The following is a 24,313-nucleotide window of genomic DNA, read 5'->3' as shown; positions in this document are numbered from 1 at the left end:
ACTTAGACCAGTGTTGGTCTGCAAGCCTGCAGAAGGACAAGAGAAGTTTCATTTTCTAAGGAAAGGAGACACTTTAATGGCACATTTTCCATAAACACACTGCCTGATGAGATATAATTCACATTCATCCTGGAAATGCTCCAGAAACACACAAGATGAGCACAGTCAGTAATCCTCACTGAAAATTACACACAAGGTTTTAATGGTAAACAATTACAACTATGGCACTACAGTACTTGAGAATATCCTAAAGCATGTTGGAATCAGTTGTCAAGGTGCCCATTACCTCATCAGTAGGACACAGACACATTGGTAATGAAACATTGCTTGGGGAACTTCTGAACACCACGTGTTACACTTCCCATTGATTTAGCAAAATCCTCATAAATGGCCTCCTGCTTTTGATACAAGTCTACTGTCTCTGCCTGTCTCAAAGTTTTAAACTCTCCTCTCTTGCTGACATTTGGGAACTGGACATTTTGCAGTTTTGACTGACATAAATCTTGGCTCCAGTTGTGTACGTGGCTAAACAATTACTGACAAAAGGACAACCTTTGATTGGACACATTTTGGTGAAAAATATGCAAGTCTTTGAAGTGTAGAGAGCAGCTGCTGCTTGCAGTGCAGTCTCAAGCAAGAAAAAAAATTCTTGCCAGCTAGTGTGTACTATGATCAGCAGTAAGTAGAAAAGAAACATTTGGCTTAAATGAAAGAGATATTCCCCCCCCCCCCCCCCCACAAGCTAGTAGATAAATATAGGATATACAAGCTAGGTTAAAAATGTAATACTAGGCCAGGTGCAGTATATGTTACTGGTTCAGTGCTCAGTTACTTTTTTTTCTTTTGACACCACACTGAATAGAATACAGTGGATAAGCAAAGTTCTCCACCAGGAAGAGAAATACTTGTGTTGCCACAACAAACTGTTCATACTGTCCATCTGGGTTTGCAGTGGGAGAAAGTTAAATTAGGAAAGGATTTACAATGTGTACTTGTTCCAGCAAAGCATATGGCTGAGTCCAGATCAGCACCTGCTGCAAGGACAGCCTGCTGTGATTGCATCGTGATCCCAGGCTGGCCCCATGCAGCCGTGCTGGAGACACCACTGCCCAGGAGCTGCATGGGACAGAGCAAGTAGGACAAAGAAAATGCTCAAGTGAGAATGTAATTCTGACCCAAACAATTACTGACGAGTAGAAGTTGATTAAAATAAGTGAATGTTGCTGAAGATTACAAATTTAAATTTCTTAAAATACAAAAAGGCACATTTACATCACTGTTTTGCAAGAACACTGCATACACCTGACTATTTTAAGTTAAACTGCTGCTGGCCCAGAGCTAGTTTGTGTATTTTAAGCTTGGCATTCTCACAGGTAAATTCTAAAGGAATCCAGTCCAAGCAGGATGCAGAGACAATGCAGCTATAGGTGCTATCTATGCAGCTCCCTGTGAGCAGCAGGAAGGGCAGGAATGTGGTACAATCCTTTTACCTGTCCCATTTTCTTCCTGTTTAAATATCAGCAACCTATTCTTGTTGGTTAGAAGAAGGGCTCTGCCTGCAAGGAATGGAAGGTGACAAACTATCTAATTTAAAGCAATGACAAGTTCTATTTATTGTTCAACTTAAGACATCCTTATGTATGTCACTGTATCAAATAGTAACTCTGTAGTCTTAACCTGTGTACACATTCACACCCCATTAACTATGCTGAATGATTTCTGCAGTTCTAGATTAAGCCAATTTCTCCCTTTCCTGGTTTAAGGTGCTGTTGCAAAGCTCTCAAGAATGACACTGTACCAAACACGACTGTGATTTGTCTTTACCCTGTACAGCCAGCAGGACCCCAGGGCAATGCACTGCTGTGCAGTCCCTGTGCCCCAGGCTGCTCTGAGCTCCACTCCAGCCCCCCCCCACCGTGTCCTTCAGAGGCATTAATTAAAATGGGTTTCACATCTGGAATTCCAGATGTATTTTCAGACAATTGCCTTTTTCTGTTAACACAACTAAAAGCTGCTGTTTGGTGGTGGGACGCTCCATGAACTGTATTCTCCTCTTACTGAGCTTTCAGGAGTGTCCAGCTCCTTGCTTGGCACAAGGGAGCCAGCTAGAAAGGATGGACTGGGGGAACAGATCTGAAATGCAACATTTGTCAAATTTCACATTTTCTGTCAGATTTCTTGCTTTTGTAGTAGTGGTTTTTCTGACTGCCTTTTCCATCATATCAGCTGCCTTCCACTCTTCAGCAGTAGAGCTAAAACCAGTTGGGGGTTTGTTTTAGCATGGTCTTTCTCCATTACATAGCCAGGTTTTAGAACCTGCACCATGCCTCCAGTGTTCACCTAGAGACTAAACAAAAGCCTGGGCCAGTGTGTAAATGGCCACAGGAGCTCCCTGCGCCTGCTCCAGTCACAAGCACATGTGGCTCAGCTCCTCCCCTCTGAGGGCTCTGCTGTGGGAGACACGAGCATCCTCCCTTGAGTTTGATTTGAACTGATAGAACAATTCCATATAAAGCACCTCAAACACCATCTGCTTCCTCCTGCTTCCAAGTGAGCTGCAGGCATGTAGCAGAGCTGCATTTAGACCTAAGCCTGTTCTCACAAACCCCAGCCCCTGGGGCTGTACTTCCAATTCCCACCAGGAACAAAGGGGTTCTACTTGGGATTCTACTGCCAGGAAGTCTCCCAAATTTTCAAGCAAGTGTTCACGGTCAAATTTCAGGATGACAGTCTAAACCAAGAGATGTCTAATGCAATTCAGGTTCAGTTAAAAAAAAAAAATCACGTATCTCAACATAATTTAGGCAGGTAATTTTAAGATAATTGTTTTAAATTTGAAGGGGGTGGGGGCAGAGCATTACTTGAATTCAACTGCAGTATTGATACAGTTGAACCAACTGTTCATTTACAATGATTCCTGAAAGTCAGCAGCCTGAATACACACCAATATAGCAGCAATGACCTGGTCTAGTTAATGCCGCCACATCACCTCTCTTCTGCAGACAAAGAATGATTGGTCAGAGGTCACTGTAAGTTTCTTGCACGAGGGGAAATAGTACGTGCAAACAATTCCTTGATTTAAAGAGATTAAATCATATCTACGTAACAGCACTGAGAACAGCACAAAGTTGTATTGCTCTTCATGATCAGAAGCACATTTATCTTTCTTGTATGGAGGACAGAAAGTTGATGTAAATGTGCCTTTAGAAAGTGAGAACTGAAAACATTAATATAAAAAAGTCAAATAACTATTTCATGAAACTATATATATAAAAATTGGGTTATCACAGCTAAAGCAGCAAATCAAAATCTGCTGAGGTTTTCTGGTATAACTAAAAAAAAAGTTAGTTTGTGTCCAAGTTCAGTAAGTCAAATGCTACCATTGACAAAACAAAACTAAAACCCACAAGAGGAAATTGAAAAGTGCACAATGAAATTAATAAGTCTTGGATCAAGTATTTATGGAAAAATGGAAATGTTTGTCCGGTGAACTTGATAAGTAAGAATGCAAAGGAGGTATTAAAGTTTCTCTGCTCCAGGCTTGGCTTGCCGCTCCACGTAGAAGAGGATGTAGGCCTTGGCCTTGCCCACGGTCTCCTCGTCGGTCAGGGTTACAGTACTGTCGTTGAAGTGGAACCAGCGGCCCTCGTGCGCCGCGTACGCCGTGTAATGGCCTGAGCCAACGCTGTCAGGGCAGGGAGAGGGACAACGGTCAGGGACACACACACCTCACTGAGGCACCTTCTCTTGGGGCTCAGGGGCTGCCAGCAGCCTGAGGAAGGAAGATACAGCCCTCCACAGCAGCTGGTTCCCTTTTTGAGCTGTGGGGCTCAAAGTTCTCCAAATCCAAGTTTTACAAGAACACATTCTCTTGTCCCTACTACTGTTACTCTCAACAGATCTGTCCAGGGCTGGGAAAAGTTAAAAGACTCCCGGTAACTTTACTTCAAAATATGCCCAGCAGCCCATATTTGGGCCACAGTTGTTCCAACCATTCACACACACTTCTGTAGTACAAATGCAAATATACCTTCCAACATGAATAAAAGAGGAAAAAAGATTCCTGTTCTGTAGTAAGCATTTCAAAATAAGGCATTAATTTCTGGAAGGCCTCCTGACTCCTCCTCTTGGTTTAAGGCTTTTCATTTGTAGAGGCACTAGACCTATTTTCATTTTATCTCACACATGTAGTCATTAACCACAAAGGCTGCCATGGGGCATTCACAGAACTGACTCTGTTGGATCTATCTAAATTAATTCAGCTCAGCTCCCTGCCAGTTTATGAACTACAGCTTACTTCCCCCAGTTAAATTACATTCCCTAGGGACAGAAAGCCCTTCATTAACTCTGCATGTACCTCAGTGGGAGAAGGTGTGTGCCAGGAGGACAGGCTAGCTCCATGTACTCACCCTGAGCCATGATGCACAACCACAGCCACAAGGTCATACAGGCAGCTCTCCGGGCCACTGTTTTCAGGCTGTGGAAGGAAAAACCGAAAACTCAAATCTCAACAGCACGCATTGTAATTTGTAATAAAGACATATGTCATGGAACAATTCCTGCAGGAAGCATCAGTAAGTCTTCTTACCTCTAGCAAGTAGCATTTCATGTCTAGGCCTCGCAAAGGAAACTCAACATAGGTATCAACCTTGTTTCTCAGATATGCTGTCCAGTGAAAACGTTTCAAGTGTAAGCATAGCACCTTCAGGGGGACAATTAGAAAAGGTGTGTTAGAGGAGGGGGCTGAACTCAGTGCTGGACACTGCAATAGTCAGAGGGAGGGGGAGGTCTTAGCTGAGCCAGTATTTGCTTTGACATTTTGTCACACAGTTACTTCTCATGCATATGCAAACCTTTGGTAGTTTCTGAATCCAGAATTTTTTGGTGGACTTCTGTTTCTTTTTGCATTTGTGACACATATACAGCTCTGTCTCATCAAGTTCTTCCAGGTCTGTAAAACTGCGAAGACAATCTAAAAAAAGCAGATACATCAAGTGAGCTTTGTAACATGAAATACAACAAATACAGCAATGAAAGTGTGCTCATCTGCTGCAGTCGTTCTAGTCATAGCCTACTAAGCAGCAAAAAAGCTGTGTAATAATGTTTTAATATAATAACATGTTATAACATGCAACATTCCCTGTTCCTGAAAGCAGTTAGAAGTAGTTTGAAAGAATAAAACAGGCATTCACAAACTCTCCCTCTTTCAAACAAGATTCCATCCAACATTCAGCACAGCTGCTTTCAAACAAAGATAAATTACTTTCTAACATTAAATATTCAACTTTTAAAGCTTGTTTGGCTTTAAATACAAAGTGAACAGACACAACAACAGGGTTTTGTTGAATATTTCTTGATTTTTCAGCAAGTATATTCACAAATCTGTAAAAATTAACATCCTGTAAAAACCAAGGTCAGTACCAGCACTGCTGCCCAACCTGCTGAACTGCACTGATGTGATTTAAATGTAGAACCCCCAAGAGCCACCCTCACTGTGGGCACGGGCACATGCTTCCAAGGACAGTGCCCTAGCAAATACCCATAGGCAACACTGCAGCTGAGTGGTTGGGAAGAGTGAAATACATTAGAAATACTCTGACTAGAAAGAAAACCCCTTAGGCTGGGGATGATTTCGTTAGCCAAGCTCTCTTACCTCGTAGCGTGCACATTGGTCCACTCTCTTGGTTTTTAGTACGTTTATTTCTGAACTGACTTGGAATATCTAGCGAAAGGTCTAGAAAAGCAAAGATTTAGAAAACAAAATTAGGGCTGAACAGAACAATGCCTGGTCTTTTCAGGTTGAAACTCTGGGTCTGCCATGTGACATCTAAAGATATCAAGCTTCAGATTTATTTTTCTGCTCCAAGTCACACGTTACTTGGAACACTAGAGGCACCTTACCTAGGAATGGGTCAAACTTTCTAGATTCAGTCCCACATATTAGGCAGTTGACTTCATTTTGAAGAATGCCTCCAAAAATGGCAGTGACAACAGTAGACGCTCCATTTCTAGACAAAGCACATCAGAGAAGTACAGTCAGCCAGACGCCTGAGCTCAATTCGCAATACCTGGCCCATGTTTGGTGCTCACACCTCCCGCTGCCAGGCAGAGCTGACGGACCAGGGACTGGGTGCTCCAGGCAGAACTGCCCACTGCAGCTGCCCAGGGGCACATTACACGTGTGTGGTGGCTACACTGCTTTATCCTGGACCTGAAGAAAGGGTGAATGAGCATGCTCTAAGCAGATGCTCAAACTGCCAGTGTTGTGGTGCAGTTGGGTGCATTTCTATAGTGGAGCTGTACCTGATGCGCACACATGTCCAAGATTTTAACGCTGTAATTAAGGCTTTATCTGAAACAAAAATTCTTTCTTAGGTAGGTCAAGCATATTTTTGTTCTAACTCTACGCCCTTTCTTACATGTGCTTTTGACTTCTTTGAGCGCATTTTTGCACTTCACTGCCAACAGCAGCTTAAGTTGCATTAAGACATGATAAACGATGTGCAATGTCAGCGTTATTCTCTAAGCTTTCATTACTCCCCTACTTAATTTTTTTAGCAGATTATGTAAAGGGCCTGCTTCTCATAGTCCAATCTAAAAAACACACAAAACAAATTTTAAGTTACTTTATTATACAACTCCTGACCTTGCTACTTTGTGCTAGCAGACCTGACACTAAGGCTTGCAGAAACCTGTGTTCCTTACCTGAACTCCACCTACATCTCTACAGCTCCTCTGAATGCTTCCTGAGCAGGAGGAAATAGCTCCTCAAATAGACTGGGGCACAAGAAGAGAGCATTCACAGCCTATTTATTACTTTACTGGAGGCATTGAAGTGCACATGACCTCACCAGAAGGGCAGCTTACCCCATCTCACTGCATTTGAACAGCCCTTCTCAAGACAAATTTACAGTAGAGAGGTGAACAAAGGTTAAATTCTCCTTGGATTTTGACATTCAGAATGCTGACAAAACAGAAACAGTTTAGATTTCAAATACATGTCAATTCTACAAGCATTTTAAGATTCTTCTGGGGGATTTTTAAGCATCAGCAACACAACATAAATGCAGTAAAGAGCACAGTCTGAACTCTAGGCCTTCCCTAACAAAGCATCTATAAAACCCTGCATCTCAGGCCTGCTTACGCTGTCCTCATCAGTATAGAAGGGAAAACCCAAACTCAAGTTTTCTGCAGGGAATTAAGGACTTAGGGACTAAATGTGCAGGCTGATCTGACAACTTTCCTTCCTGAAGCAAATACAAGGTTTTCTCTCTGTGAGAGTTTCAATCTGAGAGAAAACAAAGTTGAGAAAAAGTTCAGAAACAACAGTATTTTGAGATGTACAGAAAGAGGAGTGAAACACACAAATTACACCTGTTTCAAAATACACAGTAGCACGAAAATCAAAATTATGCAGCAAAAAAAAGCACCAACTGTAACTGTCAAGTGATACACAAATATAACAAGATCATCTGCAGAAAAACTGACTTCAAGTTCCAACTGCACTGCTCAGTCATCAATCCAGGAGGTCTGCTGACAATTTAAATATCAAAATCCTTGGCCACCATTTTTGCTCCTGCAGCAATAAGGCTATCTATCTATCACCCTAAGACAATGATATTGTCTGGGGAGAAGAAGGAATTCTGTGGGGTATAGAAAATACAGTCTTTTATTTCTGAAAGACTAATGAATTAAAATGTCTTTACAACTTGGCCTGTATGCTCACTCACACCTATGAAAAGTGCTGATCTAAGACACTTCCTTTTGAAAGGACACATCCTAGAGAATGCTCATCTTTATTACCACTGCCTAAAGTTAGAGGCACTAAAGAAAACTTAAAACAAGGAACACTGAATCTGAAATTTCAGTCACCACATGCAGACCCCTGTAAAGGCACGAAGGCTTTGAAGAAATTAAAAACCACTTCTTACATGCAACATTTGTTGCTTGCAGACAGGTTAGAATTTTCTTGCAAGATTACTGAACGTGAAACCCCATTGAAGCCACCCTGGAGTTCCAAGTGTAGATGGTCCAAAAGGTAACGCATGAACTCGTGGGCATCCTGTTGCTGGTATCCCCTTAAGAGAAAAAGAAACAACAACAATAAAATTGCTTTAGAGACAACACACAGCAAGCACCAACATCACAGGATAAAAACCTCTGCTTGTTTAATCATACTGAGCAGACTTTCCATATGCACTTGGTACCAAGAAAGTTTTCCAAGTAGCCTCTGGAAAAGCACAGCAATGTCCTGACAAATTAAGTGATTCTGGTCCTTTGCAGCTCGTGCTCTCTGCATGCCTCTTTTTGCGAATGGAGAAACCTTTAAGAATATACAATTTAGATAGGAAGAGAAAACACCAGGGAGCAGGAGACACCTGCCATGTGCTCACACACTGAACTAACAGAGCTGCCATGTTTTGAACTGGCCTCACCAGCCCCACCTGTGCTGGGGCACCCCAGGACTGTGCCCCTGTTAACTGAAATACACAATGGATGGTAGCAGCAGTGGCTTCTCCTCTGTCTTCTTTGGTACCGACTATGTTTGATTTGGACCTCAGCAGAACTGCTTTGAATCTCATTCAGACAGGGCACTATTTGTCCCTACTTTGAATCTGCTGCAGATTAGGGTCAATATATTGTTATCTCAAACCTGGTAAGAGTCAAAAGAAAGACACTACAAAATGTATTGTTCATGTGGGATACAGAGTCAGTATTTCTGAGTGGTTCTCATTCAGTCACTGATCCCACTCGCTTTGGCAGGTACAAGTGTTTGCTTGACCGTTTGTTCCCCTCCTCACCAAAGGCAGGAATTTAGTCTCTAGGCTTGTTTTCTACATGCATCTTTCAGCACCAATATGAAGTCTGAAATAATTAGGATGAGAGCACCGTTTCTTCTATGATGAGATCTAAAGCCATGCTTGGAGTTGCACACCTCCACTGCATAACTCACACACCATTTTCTGGGAGAGGGAGGTAATAGTGGGGTATTCAGAGTATCTCTTGAGCATTTTGATTTGGTAGGACAAGGCTGCAGTTTCACGTGTGCTGTGCCATCAGCAGCAACGCTGCTCAATCACCATTATTACTTCACCACTAACAAACCTTAGCGAAAAGAACAGAGAAGCCATCAGGATAAAATGTGACTTTTAAGTTATTTAAGCTAAATCATGCATCAAATTCAACAAACAACTGCTGTTCACTTGCCGTTAAGCTGCACACTGAGACAAAGCAGGAGAGGATACATAGTGAAACACTGAAAACTTTGTGCAACACTGATGTAAGTACGTGCAGGTTGTTGTAGGCCAAGCTACAGAAATCCCTACCCACCAAGAGCTGGCTTCCCCTCTTCCTCCTATCCATTCCTTCAAGCTGTTTTATCAGGCCTCCCTCCCCTTTTCCACCTCACTATCCCACCTAAGTGCTGGCAATAACTGTCAGGTAGAAATGTCTGGGAAAAACAAATGTGTTTTTAATTCAAGTGCTCACGGGAGGGAAAATCCCGTAAGACTCATGGCAGAATATCCAGAAGTGGAGGGAAATGAGAATGGACTTGGTGCAACAGAAATATGCAATGTGAGGCTGATGTGCTTAGTGAGGAACCCAGATAGGTCCTACGAAAGTATTGCTAGGAGATAACTGAATAAATATTTTCACCTTACAGTATTACAGTAATGCTTTCTTTCACACCAACAGCTTTAAAATAAATCAATGAGTCTGTATATAGACACATGGGCAGCACTGCCTACCTTTTACAACAGAAAACCCAGCACACAGAAAACACTGCTGTGCTTCAACAGGTCACAGTCCTGTACAGCCAAAATAGGATTTACTGTCCCAAAGTTGCAAAATAATTATACATTTGTTAAAGTAGTAAAACCGAACTCTGCTTCAAAGCTGCATGCTAATTGTGCATGACTTTGAAGTTGCTGAGGTAACACAGGATTTGCTTAGTTTACTGAATTCAGATTTTTTCAATAACCACATAAGCAACCACATTAAACAACTGAAGATTAAATTTATGGAAAGTCTTTGCTTCAGACACCTTTTCGACATGAAATTCCTCATAAAAGAGCTTGGCACACTTGCTCTGCAACAAATAAACCTTTGGAATCACTCCACAATGTTGGCTGTGCTGCCGGTGCATGTATTTATACTTGCATATAAGTATGCTAATTATAGATGGAAAATTCTTTGGATTTGTTAAAAACCATAATTACAGATACAGATCTTTAAAAGGACACGATGATATGGACAATGCACTGTTTAAAATAAATTATGATGTTAAAGCCCTTCAGCAAAAAGCAGAGTTACTCCAATAGTCTGCTTATGTAACAAAACTGATGTCCATCCACCTGAAGCAATTCAATTCAAGCCCACCCCTAGCACTTTTTCCGAGTGGCAAGAGGATAGGCTATAAACAGGACCAGTTACCAGGAAAATAGAGCACACTATTTATACAGCAGTAAATCAGCAAAACACACATCTTGCATCTTGGCATGGGGCTGCAGAACTGCCCTGGCATGCAGCACAACAGCAGTCAGGGAGCAGGACCTGCACAGCAGCAAGAGAGCCCAGAGGCCCTGCAGTTGTGCCCCTAGTAACTACAAATGGCATTTTCTACTCCCTGCTGCACTGTGAGGCAGAAGGGCATGGAGGGCAGCAGCAGTTTTTTCTATAACCCTCCTCAGGGGAGAGCAGCACTCAGAGTCCTTCACTTTCACAACTGAAATCTCGTTGGACTAAAACAACGGAACCGATTGCCAGCTGCTCCTCCCCTGCCCCACCACTTCAGGCTCCAAAAGCACACCCCAAAGTGGCTGCTGTGCTGCCAGCAGGCTGCTGGTTCCATCTTTCTTCCACACATTCCTCCATCCACCTTCTCCTCCCCATCTCCCAGGGAGCACAAAAGACATATCTGGAATTTCAGCATCATTAGCTTTTACCAGGTTTAATTAAGCACTGAACAAATTTAAATTTTCTCCCTGGATCATGTGGGAGTGGGGACTTGTTAAAAGCAGCTGACACTATTCTCCATTTGATTTTATGAGTTCCCTTATCCATTAATCATGGACATGCTCCCAGAAAACTGGGAATAAAAAGGGAAGAAGGAGAACCCCAACAAACAGCACTTTTTCTTTTAAAAGCTGTGATAGAATCCACAGTGCTGAAAATTTGCTTGAGGAACTTCAATGAACAGGTTCCTCACTTGGTCAAACAAGAATTATAGAGAAGACTGTAATAGGGAAACTGGTCACAGACAGTAGGGATGATGTTTGTTTGCCTACAATGTTTTGGTCACTGCTTGCAACTACTGGTATTAAACTTCCTTGATTCTCATAAGCCAAGTGAAACATAACTGGCAGTGTGAAGAACAGAATAAACAGATCTGTGGTTTTGGGTTACTCATTGAGCAGATGTGTTCACAGCATCTTTTCAGCACTGCTGGAGATATAACAGATAAGAGAGCATCTTTACTATCTGACAACATGGAGCAACTTACCTTCATCACAATATATCCTAACAGGTTTCAGTGCTCCTTTGAAAGAGGTTCGGGGGCCAGGACAGGGAGACCTTGGAGAGGAACGATACTTGGGTTTACTTGGGTAACCTTTTTCCCTTTATCGTCTGTTTTGTCAGTATGGGCACAAAATGCTTATTATGCACAAGATTTTTCTCTTATAGCCCTTATTTCATGTCCAGCTGCTGGATACAGTATTTTGAGAGAATCAAGGAAGTTTCAGCCAGTATGTTTGCATTTAGGCCTGTAGGTGCTGTCTTTTTTAATCTGACTACATCACTTTCTTATTGCAGCCAAGCCTGGGTCCTGTCAACACCCTGGCACTTGGCACTTACCTACCAGTCAATAGCTTGATTCTTTCGGAGCACTGGCTCAAAGGTATAACTACCACTGTTTCTCATTTGAGATCTCTGTCCTCTCTGACACTGCTACATGTGGTAGAATGGCAGAAGGAAAAAGCGAGCACTACTGACGAACATAAAACTGTTGGTCAAAGCAAAGATCATTTTCAAAGCACGTTTGTAGGCCTATGGAAAGCTGCGTAGAGTGCATCCTGTGGATGCAGCCCAATTCGGAGTAGGACACCAGCAATATGTGGTTGCAATCAAGAATACTGTCATTTAAAAAAAAAAAAAACTTACCTAAAATTTGGCATTATTTTCCAAACAACGTAAAATAAAGACTCTGGACTAAATGCAGTTTGGCTTCCTTGCCATAAAGCACAGAGTGTCTTTCTGAATTCTTCCACAAGTGAACTGTAAAGAAAGTAAAAGCTGGTGTTTAATGTGGGTTTGTGTTACAATCCGTTAGAAGTTTACTTTTTCAATGGTACAAGTATCAGAAATTAGCTGGGTTAAGACTGTAATGACTGCGTAAATATCCTTTCCAGTACTTTCAAAGATTTTATGTCCAAAATCCTACCCATAATGTTGAAGACACACAGCTTAGGAAAATTACATTTCAGATGTTCAGGACTCACATGAACACCTATGCACTGTTTGCCATTTTAGTGCAGACTCTGCTAACATCATCCCTTTAACATTCGCTCAAACAACCTACAGATCATGAATCACCTACTCCTGAATTTATTTTGTAGTAGTAGCAATATGTTGACTTGCTTGTCACATCTCCATGGCCCTATTTCAGCTGGAATTCAGTAGCATAATGTCTGCAGCACATATAAATAGGACTTCTTAACGTGATTTAACATGTACGCTCCAGCACTACCTGCTGTATGTGATTGCCTCTCCCTGCAGCACCAGACCTGTAACAGCAAGCTGCAAACGATACAAGTTCCTTTCTTTGTAGACAACTATTCTTCCGTGACTCGGTCCCCTGTGAATTGTGCAATATCAAAAGTGTACAGTGACCCCAGCAGCCCACATTTGCTGTTTCCTGCACAGCTCAGAGCTCACAAGGCACACACAGCTTACACATTGTTATCCCCCTGGCTCCTGGTGTGGTAAGTTCGCCGCCCTGCCGTCTTCCCATTCCTCAGCTCCACCGCAGGTAACTCTTTGAAGTAACAGCAAAACTGCTGAATGTTACTAGGAAAAAGGAAATAAGAATGAAATCCTTAAAGGGCGGAGAAAAAGGAGAATATTATGTATTCTGGAGCTAGTTCTTTTAAATGCATAAACACCACTTCATGCAGTAATAGAGGATGGCAATTACAAACAGTTCAAGAGACAAGAAATACTGTAGCAAATACTCATCTTCTGTAACCAACTGAGCAGATCTGAAAATACCATTGTCATCCCAAATTCCTAAAATAATTACATTTTGGCTCTGCTTTGACTAAGAGATACCCTGCCAGACTGAGCTATCATTTCCTAACAACCCAGACTGCATCTGCTGAGGAAGTTAATGCACTTCACCGGCCTCGGCAGTGAAGGGGCAGTCTCCTGTTCTGCCCAGGACATGTCGGGTTTCTTCTGGAATGCTACACCACAGGATGTGCCTCACACCATGAAACACAACTTCATCAACCCACACACACCCACTCCTGCAATCCAGGCACACTTCTGTCCAGTGGCAACTTGCCAAATTCACCTGCCCAATGCTACATCATACAAGCCCCCTGAGAGGGGTGGGAGAGCTGTGGAAGGTACCTGAGCGACTGAAGGATTGCATTCATGAAACAAGTGTTCCCCAGGTTCCGGAGGCCTGTGGCACAAAGGGCAGTGGTGCTTCCCTAGAACGAGAACAGTTAAGTTAAAGAAAGATTTATCACTGCTCCACTACTTCCCTCCCTCCTGAGTCATCACGGTTGGATCAGCACAGATTTAAACAATAACCAACTACACTGAGTGCAGCCGCAAAGCCAAAGCAACCACCTCAACAGCTCCAGCTGCCTTGAAGCTCCATCTTGACACAAAAACTGCTTCTTACTTATTCCTGTCAACAATCTTTTCCTGTGAAAATAAATCTAGAATAGGACAACACAGAGTTAATCACAGGCTCTTACTGACAAGGATTTGTGTGTGTATATGTTAAATATTCACACTCCAAGAGTGTTCAGTAAGAACTGGACAGCAATTTCCCTAGTGCCTTTGAAAAATGAAAGTACCAATCCTCATCCATCTTTTCCCATGTCTAATATGCAGTGTGGCCACCTCCAGGTTGATTTTAAGTCACCAGCACTAGTCTGAGTCTCAGTGGGGTTTTGTGGTATCCAGAAGGCTTTTTGAAAGACAAGACAACAGCATTTTTTGGGGAATAAACAGTCAAGTTAGACTGTGCACAGAAAAGGCAGAGTGTTGAAAAAAGAGAAGCAAAATATACACCATTTACAGCCTAGAACAATGAACCCCCAGACAGGCTTGCTTTTTGACAAATTATCCCCAGGTTGGGTGGGGAGGAAAGGGAAGAGAAATGTGGACAAAGTTGCATTTATGATTCTAGAATCTGCAACTCTTGGACACATTCCACTGTCTACAAAATATCACATTGGAAGTTCATCAAATTTCTGGGTATTCTTCATTGTTCTAACATAATTTGAAAGCTGGGCTATTTTTTAGTATCTCAAAGTGCAATCACCACAGTGTCCTGAGCATATTCTTTTCTCACTCTTGCCCCAAGTGCCACAGCACTAATGCACACAGCAGTGCCCCTGCAGTTCTAGATAAGGATTCAACATGCCAAAAATAAAAAGATAATCTGTTGTTAGAGGCAATACTGAAGTAGTAATAAAACTGACAAAACAGCACTAAGTAAGAAGAATAAAAGCAGCATTTAGTTCATGCTTTCTAATTCTTTCTTCTCCTTATATAAATGTTGCCTGGAATTTTTCTTCTGGTTTTTACTGGCTTTGAGTTTTTCAGACAATGATGCTGTGTACTGCCATAGCAACAAAGCCCCACTATTTCTCCCAGGCTTCCTCAATCTCTGCAAGACTGGGAAAGTACAAGAAGCATAAGCAGCACATTCAGATAACCCTGAACTGGTTATAGTAGTGCATTTTTTAAAGCAACTAAACCCCTCCAGACTTTACCAAGCAGCAAGTGACTGCTTTGCTCCACCCTAGGCTCTTACTCCCATTCACATCCTCTTGGGCCCTTGTTCCTATGGCTGAAGAAGCTGCTGCTCCACCTCCCTTTGGTGACACTGCTGGCCCACAGCCCAAGAGCTCTGCTCCATCTCTCCCTCATTTTCCCAAGGGTGAAAATGAAGCAGTTGAATACAGCTGGGTCAGAATCTTCCCTCTCCACACTCAAAATCTGGGAGAAATTATGAAAATTAGGAACTCTGTTAATCCCATCTGTGCAAAACAGACATTTGATTTGGGACATTCTTTGTCTGGAAGAAACTATGCTGCCTGTCAGCCACCTAGCCAGGGCTGGATCCTCCTCTCCTGGGTGCTATTCTGCAGATCTGAAGCTAAAATAGCAGGAAGATGAAATGAGGAGAAGAAAAGCTTAAAAGCAGTCCATAGTTTCTCTTGAAAGCCAGTTTTACTAAGCTCTTTTAAAAAACTGGTAATATTTTTTACTTTTTCGTAACAATTATTCTTAGTCTCCCCTCAAAAGAGGGCACCTCCTTCTTTGCCTTCTGCACCTGGGAGAATAAAAAAATAAACAAAATACAAAAGTCCCTTGTGTGCTCAGGAAAGAAAAGCTCCACCTTGACATGAAGCCCTTCTAAAGCACAGGGAAGCTCACAGTGTACATCAGCAGAAATGCAGCAGTGTATCAACCATGCTTGTGTGTGAAGGGGCTTTTCTAGGTGTGTGGCCAGAAGATGCTAAAGTGCACCAAGCAGAATGTGGGTCTAGGCCAACTATAAACCTCAGCAGGTTTACAAAAACCCTTTAAACTCACTGTACCAGATCTGTTATACTTACATTTACTTTCAATAACTTGCTGTTCAGAGATGAGTTTTCCAATAGTTTTCTTTTCCTATGTCTGTCTGATGTAAAGGCTGAACTGTTGGAAAGCAATTAAAAGAGGTTATTTACCACAAAAACAAAGTATTGTGTGGAATGGACTAGATATAATCAACTCATGTTTAACGGAGTGATTCCATCTGTCACCAGTTGTCACTGACAGCAAACAGGCTCCCCATTGCTGCAGAGTCTGAAAATGGGCTGCACCTCCCTCGGGGCACAGCCCCATGGCCCACCAGGGAGTCAGAGCAGGATGTTCTGCCCAGGGATGTGTGCCCTCAAGCATGGCCTTATTAGCAGCTACTTAATCATCTAAAATACTGATCTTTTTCCTAGGTCAAAGAAATAAAATACTTCTGTCAGGAGAATCATCTAAGTCTTTAAGAATAGAACTTCCAAAAATCAGGACGAAGTTAAGTTACCAAAAGTCAAGAATATGTGGAATGCTAGCACTTGTGAATTATGGCTGACCTCTCTTACTTAAATAAAAATACATGAAACTGTAACATTTCTGTAATACTAAGTGACAAAAATAATCATTTATTCTTTTGCACATCAATGGAAATTAATGGCCCCTCAATTAAACCAGCTGATGATTTCTCTCTAATTTAATAGTGAAATCATAGTTTGTTTCAGGGTTTGGGGTTTTGGTTGGTAAGTTTTTTTCTTTTTTTTTTAATTAAAAAGCCCTCCAAACATTCAAAAACCACCATTAGACAGAATGAGAGCCTGCACAGTATCATTTACCTCCCAAAAAGTAAGGTCTCCTGGACATTTCCAAAATACTCATGTGCACTTCTCATTATGCTTAAACATCTTTACATCTCATTATGCACCTGACAAGGCCACCAAAAGAAAATGGACAATAATTAAAATATTAATATAACCTACCAAATAATCGATACACTTAACTCAGGGAGGATCCAGACATTTCCCCGAACCACAGCAATTTCTTAGCAGGAGTCCTGGTGGAACTCAGGGGCATCCTGATGTATTTGGAAGCACTGAATGCATGTGTATTTCCCCTTGGCATTATGTAAGACTTTCAGGCAAACTGTGCAAGCACTCTTTTCTCCCTAAGGACTGGCCACAGCACATACATCACCCAGATCAGATTATCTGCTTTCCAGTGGAACAGCACCAGTCAGAGGCAAAGGAAAAAATGTCTCTTCTGTACAGTTCTAAGTTCATAAGCCTTCTTAATCTTTTTGCTAGCAAATCAAACTATACAATTAATATGAAGACTACTTCCACCTGTACTTTTGCTTCAATTTCTCTGATAATAAAAGCTTATTGTGGTTTTTGGACAAAGCTATGACAACACTATCTGTTTCATTCTGAAAAATCTCTCTCATTTATATGGAAAAAGGCATTATTGTTTAGGTAGAAATAAAGCTAATTGATATCTAAATTACTGCATTATCATATGCTGCTTCTGCGAGATTCACTGTATAAGAAACAAGACATGAGATCAATTTAAATCCATTTGTTCTGCACCTCTGCTTCTTAGCGATGAAACGGTTTCTAAACACACAGTTCAAAGACACACAGAAGGATTAAGATACACATAATTAGATAAATATACATACATGAAACAAATACCACTTAAATGATGCAGTATTACAAGTCTGCCCAAGGCAGTCTGGATGCAAACTACTTACTTTTCCAAGTTCTGTAGGTGCTCTCTGACCTTCTGTACCAGGCCCAGCTTGGTATCATTGACTACAAAATCATCACAGCGATAACTGCAAGAAAAGTATTTTTCAGAATATGCAAAGCTCCTCAGTGAAGCAGATCAAATCACACAAGCCTATGTATGGGAAGCACCAAAGGGATCCATCCACTCAAAGATTATGAGGAGAACTTGGGAGCACACCACCTCACACTGAGCTTGGTTTGCTCCGAGAACCCCCGTCCAGCAAAAGAGGGTACAAGCAACATCTTACTACATGGCTTTTCTTCTAGTTTAGTTCTTTAGAAATCAAAAGCATGATATACTGCCTGGCCCAAGGCAGAATTCCAGCTCAACAAAAACTCAAACAGTGTAACCAAAAGCAGACTCAGTAGTCTATCCATAGATTCATCAGAAAAGACCAACTGACACCTAGTAAACAGAACACAAAGCTTTTATTAATTTTTGAACTATTTTAACATTGTAAAGTTATCACTGAAACCTGAAGAGCTGAACAGATACACACAAAACATAAAAGTTGGTGCTATTGAAAAAACAGCAGGAAAGATGGACTAAGATCACCTGAGTTTTCCAAAGTCAGGCCAGAAGTCTGTGGCAACTTGCACCTCGTGCTTAACCACAAATATCACTCCATCACTCATCAATTTCTGTACATACTGTGAAGTATCAAATTACAGCTTCAAATTTTGGCAGACAAGTGAACATGTCCTGTGAAGAAAATTAACTTTGGATATGTTTAATATCAGAACTGTAACTACGTCTCTCCTTTCCCTTTGGCACAAGACTGACTCAAACACAAAATACATCATCATCACCTCAGGCTACTCCTCTGCTGGAGCAAATCCACACTTGCTTCCTAATTTAACGAAGCTACTGACTTCAGGCACAACTGGAATTCACAACACTGTTGCAAAAATCTGCAGTAATGCCAGTGTTCCTTCGAACACTACATTCTTAAAAAGGCTACAGAGTTGAGAAAGTCTGTTCATGACCTCTGATTTCTGCCTCTAAGAAGAGAAATTAATATGACTCTCAAGCAGTTATGGGTACTTACACAAAATCTAGAAATTAGTAAGATTACCAGTAAGGGAATTTTTTTTTACATTTTTAAAGATGGCCACAGACCAAGTTAGTTTGGGAGGGGGAAGAAGTCTGTTAATATGCTGCTTTTTCAGCCATGTCTTAGTTAGTCCTTGGCAGCTTTTTCAGCCACCTACAATGACCTAATGAGGTGCTCCTGCACTCCCACAGGACACCAGTCTCCCAGGCCAACCCTCAGAGCACACCAGCCCAGCCAGCTGAACACCCAGACTGGAACCCTCCTGAGCAAGAACACCCCAGCTACACCGGCACAGTTACACTGCTACTAATGCTGGACTAGCTACTGTTGATAAAGCAGGGAATGGAAGCCTCTATGGGAACTTACTGCTGAAAGATGATTAAATTGCTCCCATGCCCTGAAGATCACATTAACCTTATTTTCACATACCAATTTAGTACTTGCCCCAAGATGGAAGAGTAAAACCAAATACATCAGTAAATATCAGGGTCGTTCCAACACTGGAAAAGTACTTGTAAGTTTCACTCAGAATCAAGACAAACTTCTATTTCTCTTTTTACTGAGCAGAGTTTTTAAACCACCTATCTTGCAACACTGAGGATTCAGCATTACTATTAGAAATAACAGCATTACCTCCAATCTATTTTGGATAAACCAAGTAAACAGAGTGAGAAGTAGTTTATGTTTTAGTTACTTAAATTTGCTAAGCCCATACACCTTAAGGGTAAACTGCTGAGAAATTACATCCTATATGTGAAGCTGGCATTCAAAACAGATGTTTAATTTGTGATCCTCAGGATTATCGCAAATTAACAAACACCTTTTTTGCACACAGCAGCTCTACAATATGCTTTAACAGCAACGGCATGGAATAAATTCTATACCTTCCAGAGGGTCCCTTATATGGCTTAGGACAGTATTTTCCTCTATACACTCTATTTTTAGTACCTCTGCTACCTCCAAGGCCTGGTCTCTGCTGGCCTCATTTGCTTCTAAAATGGCAGCAAGCCAGTGGATGTACGCACTGCTGGGAACAGGAGTGCTTAGGAGGGACAAAACTTCATGCTGTGATTAAAAGCCCTGACTAGATTCAAAGAATTTGAAGGATAGGAAAAATTAAGAAAACCCAGGTTTCCTTAGTTATGCCAACACTTTATATGAGTAAACAAAGAGGTCAAGTTCTACTGTCTGGATAAAAGGCTTTTAACTCTTCCTATTTTCACTGATTGTAGAATGCAAAATAAGAGTACTAAGCAATCTCATTTTCCAATGCTCATGGCACCAGCACAGTAAGCCTGGTTTATTTTTTAAAGAGAACCATCCTCACAAAGACTAAAAAAGAATTTTCCTAAGTCCTTGACAGTTGGTTCTTTTTACACCAACCAGGAACACACACACCCCTGACACAACTGTGTCCCTTTAAGGGATAACAAGGAGGGTAATGGGTGAGAAATCTGACCTGCAAACTGTGTCTGGGATTAAATGAACATAGGAAACATATTATGCAAATATATAAACAAGGCAGCCTTTCTTCTTCTGTGCCAACTGTCTGTGCACTAGCACAGAGAAAACCAATTTACAAGAGTCCTCTTTCAGGAAAGCAGGGTTCTTACACATATCGTTTTACTTCTCGTGCACAAAAAACCAACTAACACAGCAGGGGAAAGCATCCTACGATAGCTTGAAGACAAAAAAGATCTGTACTTCTTGCAAACTCTTTGTGTGTAGTACTTTAGAACTAACTGAAAGGCTGATTACCTCCAAGAAGTGGAATTCAGGACTCTCTTTTTCTCAGCAGTTAAAGTCTCAAACGTAACTTAGTCTGAGGGTTTAATATTGCATCTATTGTCTCAAAAGTGACCAAAGAATCAAGAAGAGAGTTGTACTCTCATAATAAATAAAATATTAACAAATTCTCTCAACTTTTCCACTGTTAAGACTGAGCAGTTGAATAGGAGGACAGAGTAAAACAACAAAACCCTCTGGAAAGACTGCATGACAGGTTATGACATGGCCAAATTAAGGCAAAGGATCAAATGCTGCCTTCTTAGAAAGCCCATACAAGCCTGTTCACTGCTATTATCATGCAAGCCAACAAACACAGTAAATTGGGATCCATAGGATAAAAATGGAATAAGAGTATTCTACTCAACTTTGTGCAGTAAACACAACTGCAAATAAAAACATAAAAGCCAGCACTGCATCAAAATATCTCCATTATTTTTAGAGTAGAAGTAAAATTCAATTAAGTCGTAAGATGGTATTTTACTGACTTTCAAATTATTGAGGCAGCCCACACCAGTAGCATAAAATATCCATCTTTACATAAAAGTTCACTTAAAAGAACCACCATGGCATAAACTTAGCAATGTCTACTGGATTCATGTCCACACTAAAGCTAACAAAACAGCCTTTTCAAACTCACTCTCCACAATAACTAATTATGTCTCAACTTTACCAAACTATTTGCTTTAACTGGCACCACTATTTGACAGCAGCCTCCACAGTACTGTCCAAAATAAAGGGGGAAAAGTTGATCTGAATGCCTTCTGCTTCATCTTTAAACTTCTGTGCTCATTTCAACTGGGTGCAGTAACAAATTCAAGTATCTTTTTCTGATTATCGTGAGGGAAAAACCTGAAATATACTAAATGAAAACAAAGCTAAACTGCTTTTGAAACTTGTTCAGCTTCACATTAGCACAGGAGTTATAATTTGCTGGTGAACTACCCACAACAGGAACTCCCCAAGGCAAAGCTGGCTACAATTAGTTCCAGTTCATCCATAGATGACTCAGCCTCGACTACAGCAGAAAAGACATCACATCACATGCTAAACTGCTTCTCTTGTGTTCTACCAGAAACATGTGCCTCCCCGAGGTGCAGGTCTGCCTGCCCCTCACCAGCACAGCTGGGGTCAGTAACAGATCCCACAGCCCCCAGTCTGGCTGCTGGTACTTTGTAATGCCCACACGGGGTTTGGGATAAGGTCAGCAGGGTGCTCAGACTTATCCTGCTGATAAGGTCAGCAGGATGCTGCTGTAACTCATCAAGCCTCAGCAAGTTTGGAACACTATTTGTCATAATGGAGATATAATCAGGACTTCAACTACCCCACTAAAATTCCTCCACAGATTATTACCTTCAGAATGACTAGAAGACAGGGCATAATTCAAACAAAACAAAAAGCCACAACATAGAACTCAGCTGATACCTGTATTAATTGGGAAAGTGAAACTAGCTTCCCAAAGCTGTTGCAATGCTGGTAACCTGTGCACATGTATCCCTTAGAAAACTTGTCTGTTTTCTCATGTATTCACACAGGAGCAGATAAAAATGCTGGTCATTAAAATAAAATGCAAATAAAAGCAAAATTCCCCTACATCACAAAGCTACTCCAACCTTTCTTCTATGTTTAAATGCCTACAGCTGCTTGCACCATCTGAGCAGCTTTTGAGTTGCTCCAAACATTTCTTCAGGTGAAATCACTTAACTGGGGTTTTACTTGCAGGGGATAAAAGTATGTGTTACAGAAGCATTCCTCATAAAACTGGATACCCAAACTTCAACAAACAGATTTTTTCCTGATGGACTACCCAAAAGACACCCAATTATTTGAACAAAATACCCATTAGAGGAGCTACATACCCAGTAATTTTACAAGAACATAACAGGGATTTCCCCAAGATTTACACTGTTCAAACCCACACTGCACAAGTAACACCACACAGGAAACCATGGAGCACCTGCAAATGGGGAAGCACCTGTCAACAGGTCTGCTTAAGGGGGAAGAGGATGGAGGACGCTGAGGGAAAAAGCAGTGCTCTCCATTGACTCCCAGTCTGTGCCCCCTGGGGAACAAGGACACTGGGGAATCCAACATTAGCAGCATCAATATTAAGTTTCCCTAAACAGTGCTTATCACACTCCAAGAACCCCACAGAAGGAATCAGCCCAGGCCATTGTGCTATTTAAAGAAACGTTTCTGATTCTTCTCCTTACTCTTGCCAGAGACCTGATGCTGCTTCCCAACAGGATCCATCACTTTCCCGGACTCACAGAAGGTACACATACAAACACAACTCGAGTTCAGATCTCTTGGGCAGGAACTATAGTGTAATACTTTACTTTCTGAATCCTGACAAATAAAGTATATGTGAAAGGCTTCCACCAGCTTGATGGAAGGAGTAACTACAACCAAACAGCTTTTGCAATTAAGAGGTTTGGGTCTCCACATACCCCAAAGCAAACAGAAGCAACTCCAAACCCCACAGCACTTATTTAGAAAAGTTTCTTCTGTTTAAGTCAGTTGACGTGTAAGAGTTTAGCCACAGCCAGTGCTACAATGCACATGCAAAAGCAGAGTGTTCTAAAAATACAGGTCTGGAAATCAAAAGATGAAATGTTCAAAAATGTGTGTAATATACTGTTGCACAAGAGTCTGATGTTTTCACCTGCTAGAATATAAAAAGTTGTCAAATTACAGTGTTTAAACCCTTACCAGTATGTACTGTAACTACTGCAATCCATACACACAGTATGCTGAACTTTCTCCTGTTTTTCTGTTTTCTTATGATTGGTCATAGGAATCTGTGCATCTTCGTAATGCTTTTTTGCATGGCCATTCACATATCTAAAATAAATGAAAAAGAAATAAGTTTATACTTCTAAACAGCTAATTAGCATTCATTTAAAAAATAGGAATAAAAAAGGCATCCAATATTTACACAGGCATTAAAAAAGACAATTCACTTGTGTGAAAACACTGGTTAAATTTTCCAACATTTTCCCCCTTTACTCTCTCATGTGGTCCAAATTAGCCCCTCCATCTCCTTGTACCAAATCCCAGGATGTGTGCTCTTAACAGTCTAATGCACTTCCACAACTGAGAAAATCCTAAACTCCCTTTATCCATACCTGTAAGTGCAGGAAGTCCGTACTGCTTTCCCATATACTCTTCTTAATGCTCCACCTTTTTTCCCCCCAGCACTTGTGTTTGGGATCCCTTTAAGAGAGTGCTGACCCCCATCTGAAAGCATCCCCATTTTCAGCTTTCCAATTTTGCAGCATGATTTAATGTTACAGTCATCCTGTTCATGAACTTGAAGGGCTCTGGAGCTTGTGGTTACATAAGGGAATAAGAAATCTAAAATCCTGCAGCTCTTTTGCTGACACAATGAGCATTTTCATGCCCAAAGTCTGAGATACAGGAAATTAAGCACCTTTAATTTAAAAAAAAGTGTCCTTATAAAATGCAAGAGCCCCAAGGTATATTAAATCTTCTCATTCAATTATTTTCCATTCTAAGGATGGGAGCAGTTTGGAAAGACAAAACAAACTGCATGAATAACTGACTCAGTGTCTACCAACTGCATGTAAGAAGGGCCATTTGTGGACAGTAATAATATTTTTTTTAAGATTAGCAACAATTAAAATATTCCAATTATTTATTTCATACCATGAAGTATTTCCCGCTCTCTTAGGTCTCACCAAGTATAGATTTATTAAATAAATAAATAGAGGGGAAAAAACGGTTGGTGTCAAAAATTCTAAGATACATTATTAAAACTGTGGCACTTACTGCTACCCAGATCAAACAAACAAAACCTTGAGTTTATTCAATCCACTTAAAAAGATGAAGTCACTAAGTTTAATG

At 41.1% G+C, this 24,313-nt stretch overlaps 1 protein-coding gene across 2 annotated transcripts in view; it reads right to left on the bottom strand.

Annotated features, from left to right (window-relative positions):
• Window positions 1–179: 179 nt before the first annotated feature.
• Window positions 180–24,313, bottom strand: part of USP3 (ubiquitin specific peptidase 3) — a 40,732-nt gene continuing 16,598 nt past the window's right edge. For both annotated transcript variants that reach the window (XM_048317535.1, XM_048317536.1), the window contains exons 3-15: window positions 23,159–23,290; window positions 17,567–17,650; window positions 15,864–15,945; window positions 13,633–13,715; window positions 12,955–13,068; window positions 12,163–12,276; window positions 7,932–8,078; window positions 5,902–6,008; window positions 5,654–5,734; window positions 4,854–4,972; window positions 4,589–4,702; window positions 4,410–4,477; window positions 180–3,685 (exon numbers count right to left, since the gene is read on the bottom strand). In XM_048317535.1, coding sequence (XP_048173492.1) covers window positions 3,520–3,685; window positions 4,410–4,477; window positions 4,589–4,702; window positions 4,854–4,972; window positions 5,654–5,734; window positions 5,902–6,008; window positions 7,932–8,078; window positions 12,163–12,276; window positions 12,955–13,068; window positions 13,633–13,715; window positions 15,864–15,945; window positions 17,567–17,650; window positions 23,159–23,290 — 1,411 coding nt within the window. In that variant the 3' untranslated portion in view covers window positions 180–3,519. The remainder of the gene's footprint in view (window positions 3,686–4,409; window positions 4,478–4,588; window positions 4,703–4,853; window positions 4,973–5,653; window positions 5,735–5,901; window positions 6,009–7,931; window positions 8,079–12,162; window positions 12,277–12,954; window positions 13,069–13,632; window positions 13,716–15,863; window positions 15,946–17,566; window positions 17,651–23,158; window positions 23,291–24,313) is intronic.

The sequence above is a fragment of the Corvus hawaiiensis genome, chromosome 13 (assembly GCF_020740725.1).
Source record: "Corvus hawaiiensis isolate bCorHaw1 chromosome 13, bCorHaw1.pri.cur, whole genome shotgun sequence".
NCBI lineage: Eukaryota > Metazoa > Chordata > Aves > Passeriformes > Corvidae > Corvus > Corvus hawaiiensis.
This window is presented reverse-complemented; position numbering and strand designations above follow the sequence as displayed.